Here is an 18,036-nt window from a genome sequence, read left to right on the forward strand (position 1 = left end):
CAACAAAAAGAATAAAATATCTAGGAATAAACCTACCTAAGGAGACAAAAGACCTGTATGCAGAAAATTATAAGACACTGATGAAAGAAATTAAAGATGATACAAATAGATGGAGAGATATACCATGTTCTTGGATAGGAAGAATCAACATTGTGAAAATGATTCTACTACCCAAAGCAATCAACAGATTCAATGCAATCCCTATCAAACTACTACCAGCATTTTTCACAGACCTAGAACAAAAAATTTCACAATTTGTATGGAAACACTAAAGACCCTGTATAGCCAAAGCAATCTTGAGAACGAAAAATGGAGCTGGAGGAATCAGGCTCCCTGACTTCAGACTATACTACAAAGCTACAGTAATCAAGACAGTATGGTACTGGCACAAAAACAGAAATATAGATCAATGGAACAGGATAGAAAGCCCAGAGATAAACTCACACACATATGGTCACCTTATCTTTGATAAAGGAGGCAGGAATGTACAATGGAGAAAGGAAAGCCTCTTCAATAAGTGGTGCTGGGAAAACTGGACAGCTACATGTAAAAGTATGAGATTAGAACACTCCCTAACACCATACACAAAAATAAGCTCAAAATGGATTAAAGACCTAAATATAAGGCCAGAAACTATCAAACTCTTAGAGGAAAACATAGGCAGAATGCTCTATGACATAAATCACAGCAAGATCCTTTTTGACCCACCTCCTAGAGAAATGGAAATAAAAACAAAAATAAACAAATGGGACCTAATGAAACTGTAAAGCTTTTGCACAGCAAAGGTAACCATAAACAAGACCAAAAGACAACCCTCAGAATGGGAGAAAATATTTGCAAATGAAGCAACTGACAAAGGATTAATCTCCAAAATTTACAAGCAGCTCATGCAGCTCAATAACAAAAAAACAAAGAATCTAATCCAAAAATGGGCAGAAGACCTAAATAGACATTTCTCCAAAGAAAATATACAGAGTGCCAACAAACACGTGAAAGAATGCTCAACATCATTAATCATTAGAGAAATGCAAATCAAAACTACAATGAGATATCATCTCACACCAGTCAGAATGGCCATCATCAAAAAATCTAGAAACAATAAATGCTGGAGAGGGTGTGGAGAAAAGGGATCACTCTTGCACTGCTGATGGGAATGTGAATTGGTACAGCCACTATGGAGAACAGTATGGAGGTTCCTTAAAAAACTACAAATAGCACTACCATATGACCCAGCAATCCTACTACTGGGCATATACCCTGAGAAAACCATAATTCAAAAAGAGTCATGTACCAAAATATTCATTGCAGCTCTATTTACAATAGCCAGTAAATGGAAACAACCTAAGTGTCTATCATCGGATGAATGGATAAAGAAGATGTGGAACGTATATACAATGGAATATTACTCAGCCATAAAAAGAAACGAAATTGAGTTATTTGTAGTGAGGTGGATGGACCTAGAGTCTGTCATACAGAGTGAAGTAAGTCAGAAAGAAGAAGAGAAATACTGTATGCTAACACATATATATTGAGTCTAAGAAAAAGAAATGTCATGAAGAACCTAGGGGTAAGACAGGAATAAAGACACAGACCTACTAGAGAATGGACTTGAGGATATGGGGAGGGGGAAGGGTAAGCTGTGACAAAGCGAGAGAGAGGCATGGACATATACACACTACCAAACGTAAGGTAGATAGCTAGTGGTAAGCTGCCGCATAGCACAGGGGGGTCAACTTGGTGGTTTGTGACCACCTGGAGGGGTGGGATAAGGAGGGTGGGAGGGAGGGAGACGCAAGAGATATGGGAACATATGTATATGTATATCTGATTCACTTTGTTATAAAGCAGAAACTAACACACAATTGTAAAGCAATTATACTCCAATAAAGATGTTAAAAAAATACCATAGGTCCCATCTAGCAAATGGGGATAATAATAACTACTTCATATAATTGTTGTTAAATATTTATTTGGTGGGAAAATTAATTTGACAGTCATCTGTTAAATATCCATTGTGTGACTTTCATATGCCCTTGAAGCTAGCCATGGCCCAGAGTTTAGGTCTGTACACTCTTCTTTTATTTCTTTCTGTATCTTCTTCTTTGTCTCTGATGACCAGTTTCATAGCTTACAGGCCACTATATGATAAGAACTTCCTAATTCCTGTCTGAAGTTCAAAAGACTCCTCTGAACTCTAACCCTGTATATCCATCTCCAACTTCATATTTCAATGTTATCTCACAGGCATCTCAAATGGAACACTTAAAATCAAAAATTTGTTCCTTTGTAATAGCCTATAAGGGAAAAGAATCTGAATAAAAATCACTTTGCTGTACACCTGAAACTAACACAAACTTGTAAATCAACTATACTTTAATTTAAAAAATTAAATTAAAAAAGAATTTTTAAAATAAAAAAAACTTAAAATAAAAAGATTAAAAAAATATTGTTCCTCTCCCTCTATTTCCTTTCACATCAACTATCCTTTAGCTTAAACCAGAAGCCCATGAATCTTCATTTTTAAGCCAGAGACTGTTATCATTTGTATTTTGTTCCCCTTTATCCTTGAGATTAAAACCATCAGCCAATCTTGTCAATTCTGCCTCCAGAATACATATTGAATCTTTATTTGTTTACAAATTCTGTGATCCAACTGCTGAAGTCAGACTGGCTACTCTTCTCCGGGCATCACTCATGCTTCTCCTTCCCACATCTTTGTTCTTGCCTGAGCGTGTTCACTCCTTGCCCTTTATCTGATATTCTACCTAATCTTCACGGCCAAACCAATATTTTGAAAAAAAGTGTCAACTCTGACTTAAAAAGTAAATCAAAAGGGTCCAACTCTAAAATATGAAGAAATTTTAGAAATTCTTCACCAAATTATTTTGCTTACAGTTTCACTTATATGTAGGCAGAAGACTGAACTTTGATAGAATTATGTGACTAAATAAGTCAAAAGGAGCTCTTTCAATAAATATAAAAATGCTAAGTGATTTAAAAAAACATCATAATTTAACTGGCAGAGTTTTTCTTAGTGGTTTATAAGTTAATTCTTCATCTTAAAATCATTGATGCCTTAGGTTCCATGATGTCAATTAAGCAGGTAGCAAGATATCAGCCTTAAACAAAAGCATAAAACGCAGGAGAGTCCACACTGCCATCAGTGAGACTGTTCACATTGGGCACTTAGTCTGTAGGAGGCCTGTGCCCACTGAGTAGATAACGTGGTTGTTTGTCAAACTCAAACTTGACTCACTTTAATCTCCCTTGATAAACAGTATCACTTCCTTTAAAAAAAAAAGTAATCTCCATGAGGATAACTTTCTTTTTTTTGTTACTGTTTATTCCCAGAATCTATAATAGAGGCTCTATAACAATTTGATGGGAAAATAAACAAGTCAATGGATGAACCAGTGAATCTTCAACTACCAACATGTGTTGTGCATCGTTTTTAGCTAGTCCTGTTACTGATACCAACATTTGCCCTAGAAGATATTTCCAAAAATATATCATTTGTATTAAATATATACTGAGGCCCTACTCTCAATAGGGAAGGCATCTCTGTGTACATTTTTTTAAATTCACAAATGACCTTGTAGGTTTATATGATTTTATCCCTATTTTAATGATGAGGAAACTGAGTGTGGAAGAGTATAAAAGGCTAGTAGGATCTAAACCCTGTATTATGATTAATAATTTTATGGGCAACAGGCAAGGCACATGGAACAATATTTTAAAAGTGAAGTCTTCTTGGTCAGCTGCTTGCATCACAGTTAGGAATAATCAAAACAATCCTATCAGTCTCTGGCTCCAGTGAGTTGGCAATCTATAAGAATGTAAAAGCAAATTAACTCACCATCAGATAGAACTGAATGAGCCTTGCCCCCCCCGGGAATGGCTGCTACTGTGTTATACAACAGACACTTAGAGAAGCTTTTAATTTCTGGTCATTAAGATATCATTTATGAATCGAAGGGTTGTGTGTTGGAAAAGAATTAGTTTCCAAATTCATGTAGGTGTGGGCTTCAACTCTGGTTCAGCTACTTACTAGCAATGGGGCAATGAGTATGTTATTTAGGCTTGCTGAGTCTCAATTTCTTCAACTGTAATATGAAATAAATATTACATATTAATGTATAATTTATTATATTAATAAAATAATAAAATGCAGTTTCTGGCTCAACAGATGTCAGTTTCTAGTTTTCTTCATACTTCATGACATTCCTCAATCCTTTTATCCATGCGTAATTGAGAACTTGAATTGTTGGGTGACTTGTCTAAGGTCATATGATGTTCAGAGCCAGGACTAGAACATTAATCCACAGTCCTCCTGATTCCAAAGCTATATCCAGTAGATTTATGACTGCCTGTAAATGACTTAGGGATGGTTGAATAAAGCTAACTTAACTTTTGCATTGAGTGTAATATATTGGATTCCTTTAAAATGTCGATTAACTAGACATCACAGTGGGTATATAGATGAAATCATTTTCATTCCTGTTTGAATAATAAACCATATCAGGATATTTTCAAAAGATCCTACTGCCTAAAAGACTCTTACAGCAGACTCAGTTAAATTAGAGAGGTTTGAATGAAACTATTTTTGCTGAAATGCCAACAGCCAAGTGGCTAAATGTTCAGATGACAATGTATTAGTAACAAGGAAGAAACCTACCCCATTTCCAGAAATAATTTGAAAAACTTAATCTCAAATTATTGTTTTTTTTTTTTTTTCAGTACGCGGGCCTCTCACTGTTGTGGCCTCTCCCGTTGCGGAGCACAGGCTCCAGACGCGCAGGCTCAGTGGCCATGGCTCACGGGCCCAGCCGCTCCGCGGCATGTGGGATCTTCCCGGACCGGGGCACGAACGCATGTCCCCTGCATCGGCAGGCGGAGTCTTAACCACTGCGCCACCAGGGAAGCCCCATCAAATTATTGTTTTTATATTTGATACAGAAGGAGAGGGAGGGTAGAAGAAAGTGTTATCACTATGGTTACCATCATGCAGATTGCAGTCAGACATGCTTTCCAAATTGAGCAAATTACTTAAGCTCTCTGAATATCAAGGTTTTTCATCTGTAAATGGGGACTATAACAACTTTTTACGAAGGATCAAATAATTTTACCTAAGTAAAGCATTTAGTATATAGTGCCAAGTACAGAGTGTTTAATAATGGCAACTATTATATTATTATTGAATACAAGACCGTTGGGCAGGCCACCAAATTGTTAACCCTGACTCTGTAACACTGGATGAATAGTCATTATTATAATAACTATCATCAATATATCATATAAAGATATATTATGATAATTTCGGTATATGGAACTCAAAGAATATGTCAGATACTAAACTAGTCATTTTACATTAACAGATTTCATTGAATCCCTTTACTATAATGCTTTAAGATATGTTATTCTAATTTTAAAGAAAAAACGGTCTCAGAATAATTAAGTAACTTGTCCAGGATTTTGTAGCTAAGTAAGTTACAAAAGTCATGTTTTTATGACTCAAAAGACTATACCCTTTCCACTGCATTATTCTACTTTCCATTCCATTTAGTATTTTCATCAACACAGAAAACACACATATATGATAATTGCACCCCATTTTTTCTTTTGAGAAAAAAAAAACAAAGGTCAAAGTTTCCAAATAACTTGTCCAATAACATCTGGTAACTAGCAGAGGTAGAATCTGGCAAGTGGCAGAGGTCTTCTGATGAGGAATTTGTTCTTTTTCTGTTTCAACACAGGTGACTTACATGATTTGGGGGAAACAGATCAAGCTGTCCCAAGTCAAATGAAAAAAGGGAGATATAGAAAGAAGAAACAGATGTATTAATGGAGAAAGTGAACTTAGTGTTCTCTTAAACACAAAGAAATAGCGACAAACAACCAGTTATTAAAAGCTTCAGGAGCAAAAATTCTATCATGACATTAGAGGTTTATCTAAATAAAAATGTAAACCCTATGACATTCCACAGAATCTTTTTCATAAAGAAAAAAGAGAAGCTGTTAATTCACTGAGCTGTTGCCATGGTTACCTAAACCCATGACTCGCTGCTGAAAAGTAACTTTTTTTTCTTCCTACTGTTTGCGTCCATGTGATATGCTTTTCACCTGATGAGTGAATTCCCTGGTCACACTTCACTCATGCCCATCATCTTGGAAAAATTTTTCTCTTTATTTTGATCCATCATGACAGCTACCCTTTCCTTCTTACGGCTAGCTTATCTGCTGCTTGCATAACATTGGACCTAACTGTGTTGAGCGTAGGTATTTGTACTTTAATGTTCACCCCCCACCTCCAAAAATAATGGACTGCTTTAATTGACGACAAACATGCTTCTAGTTTAAAAGCTCTTGGCATTAAACAAACCAAAAAATAAAGGAACAAATATACAAAAAAAAGCATGTGAATTCTGAATATAGGCTTTCTATGAAAACTAACATTAAGTACATCATTTTTAATATTTTATTGAATAAAAAACCTCATCAGTAAATATTATTAATCTCACTTAAGTAACACTCGGGTTGTAACTTGCCTGATCTTCTCTATGTGTGCTTTCATTTTTTGCACACACACACACACACACACACACACACATACATAAGCCTAGAGAGAGCTACACAAAATGTTTTATTCCAGACAATAAGTTACTGCTTATTTTGGTATAATTGTGTCCTTGGCCTTGGGGATCCAGTGCTATAATTTATGGCTGAATGTTCTAGAAATCTAGCTATGTCTATGCAGAGTTTAATTTTTTATGTGTGTTAGCGCTGTAGCTAACATTTCTATGATTTTCAATTTTGTTCAATTCAACATATATTGAGAAAGCCCATTCCCTGTATATATTATGTTCCTGATTCTGTGGACATAAAGATAAATTAGAAATGGTTTCTACATTGGAGCAGATGGCAGTCTGTTAGACAAAGATAGGCTTGAAAACAATTACATGTATTGAAGAATTATAGGTACTATGATACAAATCTGTACAAAGTAGAATGATAGTGCAAAAGGGTGAAGGTCAATTCTTCCTGAGTAAGGGATGTGGATAAATAAATGTCTAATAGAATAATTTCACTCTAACATGAATGAAAAGGACTACATCAGAATATCTGCCCCAGTTGTCTGTGCAACTGAATATTAAGGGAGTTAAAGTGACTACAAGTCAGAATTTACATCCATAAATTAGTGGCTTGTTTTATCCCTTCCAAGCCTAAATGGCTCCTTAAAAATAGGAAACAACATGGTTAAGTTGAAATAGCATTGGAGTCAAAGGCACTGGGTTTTAGTCCTCAGCTGTGTGACCTTAGACAAATCATCCTAGCTTTCGGGGTCTCACTATCTTCTTTTACAAAATGCAGGCAGTACACTACACACCACTGAAGGTCTCTTAGCTCAGAGTTAATAAATCCTATGAGTTAATAAATCTAAAAACTCTATTTTTGTGTGTGTCAAGTAAAAGATATCTGAAACCAAGAAAAAGCAGGAGGCTTTGTACCAAAGGGGCTGAGTCTAACTAATTAAGAAGATATTAATGAACTCACCAAGTCTGGAAGATATTTGGTCTCATCATCTCGCATAAAACAGTCTAGTTCTTGATTTGAGTGTTCAATTCAGGCAAAAGCATTTAAACTAGTGGTGTGTTTATTATAGAACCTGAGTTTGTAAAGTGAAAGAGATACCAAAACAATTTCCATGTTAATTAAATCAGTGATTCTTAGTGCTGGCTGTGCATTAGAATTCCAGTAGAAGTTTTTAAAAATACAGATGCTTGGACTTCACAGTGGACCCCCTGACTATGATTTTCTGGCAGAAGGTAGATGGGTGGAGCACATGCAATTTTTTAAGCTCCTAAGTGATTTAGAAGATACTGAGAACTGATGAATTAAGTCAATATAAATAACTGATCTTCATTTTTAAAGGACTATAACCAGAGATGCTCTGCAAAGGAACGGAAACAGCCAACTAGAATTGGGTTTGACTGTCACCTCACACAATGACACAACTCATGGTAGGTGAACCTAAATGTTCACTCATTTCACCTTCCTTATTTAAATTGTCGTTTGCTCATTTTTCTTCAATGGCCTTTGTCCTCTGTATTTCCTAATCTTATTTTTAACACCAGTTACTACACAGTAGTTTAATCATAGAACAATATCGAATCTAATGTTGTAACAATTTCAACTTAGTGTTTACCTACTAGACCCAAAAAGTTTTATTTAGCAGTAAAACTGGACACAGTTGTAAAGGAGAAAAAAACAGAAAAAAATTTCCACTCAGTAATCAATAAATGAATAGAAAAAATTAGAAACATAATTTAGGTACTTCCAAGAAGCCTACATCTAATGTAATTAATGTCAATTAGTATTTGCCTATTAAGCTTTAGTGTGGATGTTGTAACTTTTTGGTAATTTAGATAATCCTCCAGTTTTTCTGGGTCAAGAGAAGCAGTTAAGGAAAGCACTATAACTGACTGAAAATCCCGCATCCAAGCTTAACCGTATTTTAAGCAGTAACGGAGGATGTGAGAGTTAGATGAGAGTTTTGCACTTTATAGATTAAGGTAGGAGGTCTGAAGTTTTATTGAAATAGATTTTTTTTTTTTTGAAGCACAATTTTTTCCAGCCCTTCCTGCACAAATTCACTCCTTTCTCTTGGTAAATAGCTGACATTAGTGACACAAGACATTACAGTGGTCATTTTCAATGAGCTTCAATAGGCTCCATTTGGAAGGTGTGTGAACTTAGTGCAGGGGGGCGGGTGGGAAGCCATCCACATTTCAAAATTGCAGAGCGCCGGGTGAGAATGCAAGATTCTTCCCATCTCATTTAAATATTGGGGTTTAGTTCCATAAAGCACTGCTAGTCAAAAGTGCTGTATTAGAAATGTTTGGAATACAGGCAGAAAAACATTCCTTCCACCTATGGTTTTAAAATGATAAATAATTAAAAGCATATTTCTTTGGCTACCTTTTGCTCCTAATCCAGAGTGAAAAAAATCAGAATAGGAGAAACAGAAATTAAACTTCAAAATAACAATCCCTTATCTTGTGCCTCAAAAGTTTGCACATATTTTGGAAAAAATTATAATTTCTTTTGCATCTTATTGAAAAAAATGAGGTAGGATGGCCAGATCCTTTCAACATCATAGCAGACATGTCCTTGGAAATACTGGGTTGGCCAAAAAGTTTGTTCAGGTTGTTCCATAAGATGTTACAGAAAAACCCGAATGAACTTTTTGACCAACCCAATATTATAGGGTTGTCATGCAGCCAGGCTATCTGAGAACAAATCTTGTCTCTGCTATTTACTAGTTCTGCGATCTTGTACAAGTTACAAGATCTAATATCTTTATATTAGATATCTTTGTATCTAATATAAATATCTTTATACCTCAGGTTGGTTTTTTTAAATCTTTGAGATGGGGAGTGATTAATAAGTATATTAAATGAATTAAGGCACATAAACACAACAGGGGCTGATACATGCTAATTGATCCATGAATATTAGCTATTTTCATTATTTACCTGTTTGAGCTTCAGGGTCTTCATATATTTTTTTAAAAGGAAGTTTAATCTAAGTAATATTCCCCAAATTTTGCTGATGGTGATAATCACCACAGACATTTAGTAAATGAGGTCTTCCCAGGAACCTCCTTTGAAGATTCTTATCAATGGGATTCCTGGGATAAAGACAGGAATTTGTATTTTTAATTTGTGCAATGTATAAATTTTATTGTGAATAAAATTTCAGAAACATTGACCTAAATCATTTATTTACCTAATCACCTAAGTATTCGTTCATCAGTTGGTTCAACAGATAGTTCATGAGCTCTTACCATTTGCCAGGCACCATCCCAGGTGCTAGGAGATACAGTAATGAACCAAGTACTTTTTATTCATTAGATTTTAGGAACCAAGTAGAGGATATTAGACAAATAACCACAAAAATCTCTTCGGAACTCTAATTGTGAAGTGTGCTATAAAGGGAAAATACAAGGTATGTTGAGAGCTCTTGACAGGGAAAATTTTCTAGGCTTGGCAGGAGACAGAGAGATGGGAAAGGTGTTTATGAAGACCTTCCAGAAGAAGTGATTGCTACGGTTCTTTTATGCTCTGCTATTGTATGTCAAGCACATCTTACCTGCCAAGAGGAGAAGAAGGATGCTGGGCTGAGTAGATTAGGGTTTGCAGGGTTGCGCCCTCCCATGTACTCATCTGTGCAAATGTCACAATTTTCTGCATCTCGCCAATCCCAGTACGGGATAGTGAAGTTCTCATCCCCTGTCAGCTTCTGGATTTCTTTTTCCCACAGCAGCAAGAAGAGTCTATGCCAAGGCAGGAAACCTGGTGCTTCATGAGCAAAATCAATGTCTCTCCAGATTTCAGAGCCCCCAAGTAGTGCGTCCCTTGACACATAATAATGCATCCAGACAAAGAGGTCATAAACGTTGATGTCATTAAACAGAGGCGTTGATCCGTTATTCATTTGGCCATAGGTGCCTGTGGGGATGACATAGTCTGCGCTGGTAGTATGTTTCGCTAAAGTGAGGTAGGCAAGAAATTTGTTCTTCTCTGGGACACTCAAATCAAAGATGTTTCTTCTCACCAAAAGTCGCCTCTCTGTGCAGGTGGGTCCCCAAAAGCCAAACTTACAATTTCCACAATTGAATCCCATGAAGTTGCCAAAGCACTGGCAGGTCCGATTATAAAAGACGGAGGGCCAAGACTCCCGGTCGTCCACCCCTGCGAAGGGGAACTGAGGTCCAAGTGGTGCCTTGGACAGAATGATGTCTTGGCAGGAACCCCGGCCTGAAAGCTGTCCACAGGGACTCCCGTCACCCTCCCATGGTGGGCAGCATTCCTTCTCCATCAGGTTCTTAGAGGAGGTGCAGGCTCGAGGGAAATGGCCAGCAGAGGTCTGGAAAGTCCACAGCAGGCAGTACAAAGCAGCCAGGAGCATTCTTCCTCTAGTTCTCACAAGGTCTGCCTGAGCTGGTTAACTGAGCCACACACTTCTCTTTCCAGCTAACCCTTCAGTGACTATCACATGTTTTGGCTAAGACCTATATAATACCACTCCCACCTCCAGCATCAAACACTCTCAGTCTTAAGCTTTCATCTTCTGAAAACCACATGACTAACTTTTCCTTGGAGTTGGCACGTATCCCACCAGTGGGATAGGCCTACGTTAAAGTGAGAAACACTATTCACCATTAATAGTTTAATACTTATGGTTAGAATAATAATAATACCACCTGATCTAAATTAACCCAGTTAATTGACTATAAAATTAGTGATGATTTAAATTTGCAAATGAGAAGCCATGTCAGGAATAGAGCTTCTTTTATTAAGAAAAGTCAGGCAGTGTTAGAGATTTTGGGTGCAAGATGGTTTCTCAAAGACCATAAATAGGCCACAGCATTGGTAGAATTCGTCTTTGCAGAAGGAGACACTTTTCAGAGCCTAGAGATTATTTCTTATATCTGAAGGTTATTTATTTATTTTATTTATTTTCTTATTTTGCGGTACGCGGGCCTCTCATTGTTATGGCCTCTCCCGTTGCTGAGCACAGGCTCCGGACGCGCAGGCTCAGCGGCCATGGCTCACGGGCCCAGCCGCTCCGCGGCATGTGGGATCCTCCCAGCCCGGGGCATGAACCCGTGTCCCCTGCATCGGCAGGCGGACTCTTAACCACTGCACCACCAGGGAAGCCCTGAAGGTTATTTATTTTATACAAAGTATCAGAAGAAAAATTTTTTTCTGATACACTTCCTGATCATCTTGATGCTAGCTGCTTGCTTGCTGTCTAATCACTCATTTTCTGACTATTATTAATGAGAGGTCACTTTGATAGCTGGGTGGTCTGCTTTATTTTGGAAACTTTTACTAGTGAATATTCCAAAGGAAACTCTTTTGTTTTAATTGAAGTATAGTTGATTGTCAATATTATATTAGTTTCAGGTGTACAACATATTGATTCAATATTTTTATACTCCACGTAAAGTTATTATAAAATATTGGCTATATTACCTGTGCTGTACAATATATATTTCTGGTTTATTTATTTTATATATAGTAGTTTGTATTTTTCTTATTTTAATGCTATAACGATCTTGTTTACCCCATAAGTTCTGGAAATCAGGAATTCATGTGAAATTTTGTTTGCAATATGGTCTTGCAAAGGAGCTCTCAATGTAGTGAGTGAGTGAATAAGGACTGATATATTTATTCAACAAATATTTATTGATCATGCAAATTTTTTCAAGATTTTTTTCTCTGTGTGTATAGTAAGCTAGATAAATTGAAATGCATGGATAAAAATATTATTTTACCACTACACTAGTTTTCAAATGAGTAGTATAGAAAATAAGAACATCAGACTTTTAATGGAGGGACATAGTTGTGAACTGAGGATACTGGAAAGGATTGCACAGTTTTGGATAATGGTATGCAAATTTTATTATGGGAGTACTCCTTGAGCCAAACTTTGAAGGATAGACATAAGTTGGAAAGACAAATGAGAATGGAGACAATACTTCAGGCAGGAGAAACTGTAGAGAAGTGAGAGCTGTACTTCATCTGCTGAGTTGGAGAATTGGTTTCAGATATGCCCCCATGCTATAGGGAATTAAACCTGGACCCAATCCATGGAGGGGCTTAAAAATCAAGTGTTTTGTACTGAGGTGAGCTGAAGAGTTACAGGATGAGAGTAGTCAAGTCAAAGCTGCCCCTGTGAGACTTCCTTCCTTATCCTGCTCCATACTTAAAGCTGGTGGTCCCTTGAACTTGAGGAACAAGTGAGAGAAAGTGAAAGCTCTGAGGAAAGCATCAGTGTCTGCAGTCTTAGCTGTAGGGATCCAGGGAAGGTCATCACTACATGTGATGCTGGAATGTCAGCCTTTCTGCTCTTAACCCATTCTGCTGGAATTTTTCTCATTATTTAGAAGAAACATCAAGTCTCCACCCTACAACTCTCTTGAGACTCAAAGCAGCCTTTTTAAGTAGAAGGAGCAGTGTGTGTGAGAAGAAGAAGAGAAGAGAAGTTTCCATGGAAATGCCGCCTCTGGCTGGGATCGGGAAGTCATCACATGATCTCCACAAGGAGGCTTAATCTTTCTTCCTTCTTTCAGAGCCACAGAGAGATTAACACAAGGCTTCTTGTCCCTGGGGAGTCTTAGTTCTGTGTTACTTATAACCACATGTGGCCTTTTATAATTCTGTTGCATCTACTTGCAGACAGAATTTAACTTCTCATGTTCAGTTTAATTAAGAAGTTTGCTTTATATTTGCCTCCCATCAGGCTTCCCAGTGAATAACTTAGAAAACTTCCATCACACCACTAGGCTTCTGTGTCTACTCTCCCAAGTCTCTTTTTCATAATCTTCAGAGCATGCTTAGAGGAATGGCTAAAATGTACTTTGTCCTCTTAGTTTCCTTCACAAAGTTGATATCCTGACATCGACAGACCTCCTTATTACTCTCAAATATAGGACACTATCTCATCTGGCCTATTTGTAAAACTGTCTTATTGTTAATACAAACTTCTTTAGAGAAATGTCTATTGGTACAGCCACTATGGAGAACAGCATATAGGTTGCTTAAAAAACTTAAAATAGAGCTACCATATGATCCAGCAATTCCACTCCTGGGCATATATTTGGAGAAAACCATAATTCAAAACATACATGCACCCCAGTGTTCATTGCTGCACTATTTACTATAGCCAAGACATGGAAGCAACTTAAATGTCCATCAACAGATGAATGGATAAAGAAGATGTGGTATACACACACACACACACACACACACACACACACACACACACAAACACAGTGGAGTATTACTCAGCCTTAAAAAGAATGAAATAATGCCTTTTGCAGCAACATGGATGGACCTAGAGATTATCATACTAAGTGAAGTAAGTCGGACAAAGACAAATATTATATGATATCAATTATATGTGGAATCTAAAAATTTAAAAAATGATACAAAGGAACTTATATACAAAACAGAAATAAACCCACAGACATAGAAAACAAACTAATGGTTATCAAAGGGGAAAGGGGGTGGAGGGATAAATTAGGAGCTTGGGATTAACATATACATACTACTATATCTAAAATAGATAAACAACAAGGACCTGCTGTATAGCACAGAGAACTATATTCAATAATTTGTAATAACCTATAAGGGAAAAGGATCTGAAAAATTATATATTATATTTTATAATAACCTATAAGGGAAAAGAATCTGAAGAATTATCTATCTATATCTGAATCACTTTGCTGTACACCTGAAACTAACACAGTGTTATAAATAAACTCTATTTCAGTTAAAAAAAAAAAAGCACAAACTTTAAAAATGTCAAACTGCATTTAGATTGCTTCCTCCCTGAACTCTAGATGTATATTCACTAGGTGCCTCTAGTTTTCAGAATTTGAAAGTGTCTGTCCTATCCTGGGAGATTATTGTACGCGTTGACACCTGAGCTAATGTGAGACTCTATTAACGAGAATTAGGGCCTCTGTAAATATTCTGCAATTATTTGTGGAGCATCAATTATCAAGCATACAACGAGAGGTAGGGATGCTATGGTAAGCACAACAGAGAGGTTTCTACCCGCATGCAACATATAGCCTGTTAAAATAACATCTTAATTTTAGTAATTTTAATAATATTTATAACTATGCATATTTTAAATAACTTTTTACTTGATTAAATTTACTATATATTGTTGATTCATTAATATCGAATTCCTGGCCAACAGCACTATGGCTCACGCCTGAACAATGCTTACCTAACATGTATTTTCTTTAAGGCACATTCCTTGTGCTTAGAAACACTAGACAGCACATAAGCACCATGCTTGGAGTCAATTTTGGGCCATAAAATTACCAACAAAAAGCACAGACATGACAGTAAATAGATCATGGGAAGAACATTTGTTTATAGTATGAGAGCTGAAATGAGAAGGTAGTACATAATTTTGCAGACCTCATGCACGTTGAGTGACTGCAAATTCTTTGTGGCTCTGCATATATCTGTGAATGAGTGTAAAAATGTTGTAAATATTGATTTGAAGTTTTCCAATTTTAGCAAGTGGAAAATATACTTCTTAACTTGATATAAAAAATTTTTTTAAACCTATTAGGAAAGATAGCAAAGGGACCTATTTCGTCTCATGAGGCATAGTTGAGGAATGCTTTCTGGCAGAAGTTATATTTCAAGTGACAGCTGAAAGATTAGTAGAAGTCTGTTTGGTGAAGAGAATAGTAGGAATGTGAGCATTCCGGGCTCAGGAACACAATATGCAGAGGTTCCAAATTGGAAGCAGCGTGGCATGTTCAAGGATCCTAAGGAGTTAAAGTGGCTATAACCTCCAAAGCTATGGACACGTGATATAAGTATAGAAGTGTATATATGGATGACATCATAGTCCTTGAAGCGTTTGAAGCAGAGTCTTTATGTAATCATATGCACATTTAAAACATTTCACTCAAGCTGCTGAGATAAGAACAGATATGGGGTGGGAGCAGGCGTAAAGGTAGAAATAATTCCTAGGAGATTATTGGAGTAACCCAGGTAATCAATTATGTGGCTTGGACCAGAGTGATGATCCCTGTGATGAATATAAGTGAAGGAATTTAAGAGATAGATAAGGGATGAATTCAGGAGGAGTGAGAGGTGAAGAGAAAGAGATTTGGGGTTGACTTCTAGGTTTCTGGTTTGTGCCAATAACTAAAATAAGAAACAATAGAGGGTAAAATGTTTGTGGGAATTGAATATGGGTTCAATTTTTGACATATTGAATTCTAGAGTTTAAGTTATAGTCTAGCCACAAACACTTGTCCTCTCTTTTCTGCTGTTTGCACTGATAATTCACCTACTCACAGGTTTTGATCTAGTCAACCTTGTTCTTTTCCCTCACTCTGATCATTTGCCTTTGCTTTTTTATTCGATGATGGTTTGAACCTTCTTCTCCAGCTTTTTTAGTCCCCCATTCTCTCAATTTTAACAGTAGCTACCATTTAGTGAGTATAAGTAACATAATTAGCTCAGTTTGAGTAGCTACCATTTTTAAATAAATGTAACTATGCAAAAATGTAAAATAGGTAGCTAGTGGGAAGCAGCTGCATAGCACAGGGAGATCAGCTTGGTGCTTTGTGACCACCTAGAGGGGTGGGATAGGGAGGGTGGGAGGGAGACGCAAGAGGGAGGAGATATGGGGATATATGTATATGTATAGCTGATTCACTCTGTTATACAGCAGAAACTAACACACCATTGTAAAGAAATTATACTCCAATAAAGATGTTTAAAAAAAAGAGTTAAATATACTCAAACTAGGAAAAATAATATAAGGAATTAACATGTACACATCATCAAGCTTCTTCAACCATCATCTTTTTCTAGGCACTGTTTCTTCAGTCCCACCCATAAAAAAAGCAAAAAATTCTTTAGTGTTTTAAAACAAATCTCAGATAACATACCTTGTCTGTAATATCTCATGTAAATTGTTAACAATTAAGGACTTAAAAATACAACCACAGTAGCAGTACAACACCTCAGACAAAAAGAGAGAAAAATAATTCCTTTATATCATCTGATTTCAAGTTTATGCTCAATTTAATTATCTTAAAAGTGTTTTTTTTTCAAGATCCAAACAAGGTCTATACATTGCTTTTGGTTCATATATTTCTGAGGTTTGTTTTTTTAAAATCAATGTTTCTCTTCTTGGTTTTTTTTTTTTTTTTGATGTAATATACTTAAGGAACAAACCAGATTGTGTCCTACAGAATTCCCCACATTTTAGGATTGACTAATTTTATCCTTGTGGCATAATTTAGCATGCTTCTTCATCCTATATTTCCTATCACTTCATGAATATTCAATAATAATCTCATATTTTCTATAATTAGGGAATTAAATATAGGAGATGATTAGATTCAGGTCAATTTTGTTTTTGTTAAGAATGACTTCATAGTTGTTTCTGTGTACTACTTATTCAAAGACATCAGAGGACCATATTGTCTGGTTTTTGCACTATTAGTTTTTAAATTGATCAGTGGTTTGAGATGATGTCAGACCATCTTGTCTATTATATAGTTCTCTAACAAACTTTTATCTCATGGTTTTATCATTCACTAATAATTGTTTCTTACATCCAGCATTTCAATGAAAGATTACAAGAATAGTGAATTTTGTAATTCTATCATTCTATTTGCATTTATCAACTGCGATTCTTTCATAAAGAATAACTTTTCCTCATCAACTATTTGGCTACTCTGAAATACATTCTGTACAAGAAAGGTGGGATAAATGTTCAGTTCTTACCCTTTATTTATCAATTTTCAAAATGATGATTTGATGCTTATGTATATATTTTAACTATCATGAAGACTTCGGGAGTTTTATGTATTTGGTGTGTTTCTTTTAGAGGTTAAAATTAATGCAGTAGTCAGCTGATTAGTGACCGTTAGCCAAGCTACATTATGATATGTTGAGCAATGATTATTATGATACGTTGAGCAATGATTATTATGATTGTGTTTAGGTGTGTGCTCTTGTGGAGTTGAAGGCAGAAAAATGTAGCCACTAACCCTCTACAGTTTGAGTTTAAACTCATTAAATTTAGTCAGTAAATATTGAGCATCTACCATGCACAAAACCTTGCACTAAATACCTGAGGGATGCAAAGTTGTATAAGTCACAGGCCTCAACTGCCCCTGGATTTGATGCCCTGGAATCAGACTCTAAATTTTTATCTAAGGTCTATGAATGATTAGTTCTTAGGCCTCACAGTAAGAAAAAAGGGGGAAAAGAATAAGCATATACTTAGAACTTGTTCAGTAATTCCACTTATCACAGCTCCTGTGTACTCAGTCATACCACATAGGGCTCTTGAGTTTTAAATGACATAATACATGTTAAACACTCAGTACAAGGTCTGACACCTATTAAGTACTCAATAAATGTTGAAATGGTTATTATTAAAGACCACAAATTGGGTATGGATTATGTTCATTGC

At 36.2% G+C, this 18,036-nt stretch overlaps 1 protein-coding gene across 1 annotated transcript in view; it reads right to left on the minus strand.

Moving 5' to 3' along the window:
- Positions 1 to 11,103, minus strand: part of TYR (tyrosinase) — a gene marked incomplete at its 3' end in the record, with an annotated part of 110,915 nt that extends 99,812 nt beyond the window's left edge. The window contains exon 1 of the mRNA XM_082843852.1: positions 10,150 to 11,103. Coding sequence (XP_082699978.1) covers positions 10,150 to 10,968 — 819 coding nt within the window. The 5' untranslated portion in view covers positions 10,969 to 11,103. The remainder of the gene's footprint in view (positions 1 to 10,149) is intronic.
- Between the last annotated feature and the right edge of the window lie 6,933 nt (positions 11,104 to 18,036).

The sequence above is a fragment of the Leucopleurus acutus genome (assembly GCF_964270905.1).
Source record: "Leucopleurus acutus genome assembly, chromosome: 8".
Taxonomy (NCBI): domain Eukaryota; kingdom Metazoa; phylum Chordata; class Mammalia; order Artiodactyla; family Delphinidae; genus Leucopleurus; species Leucopleurus acutus.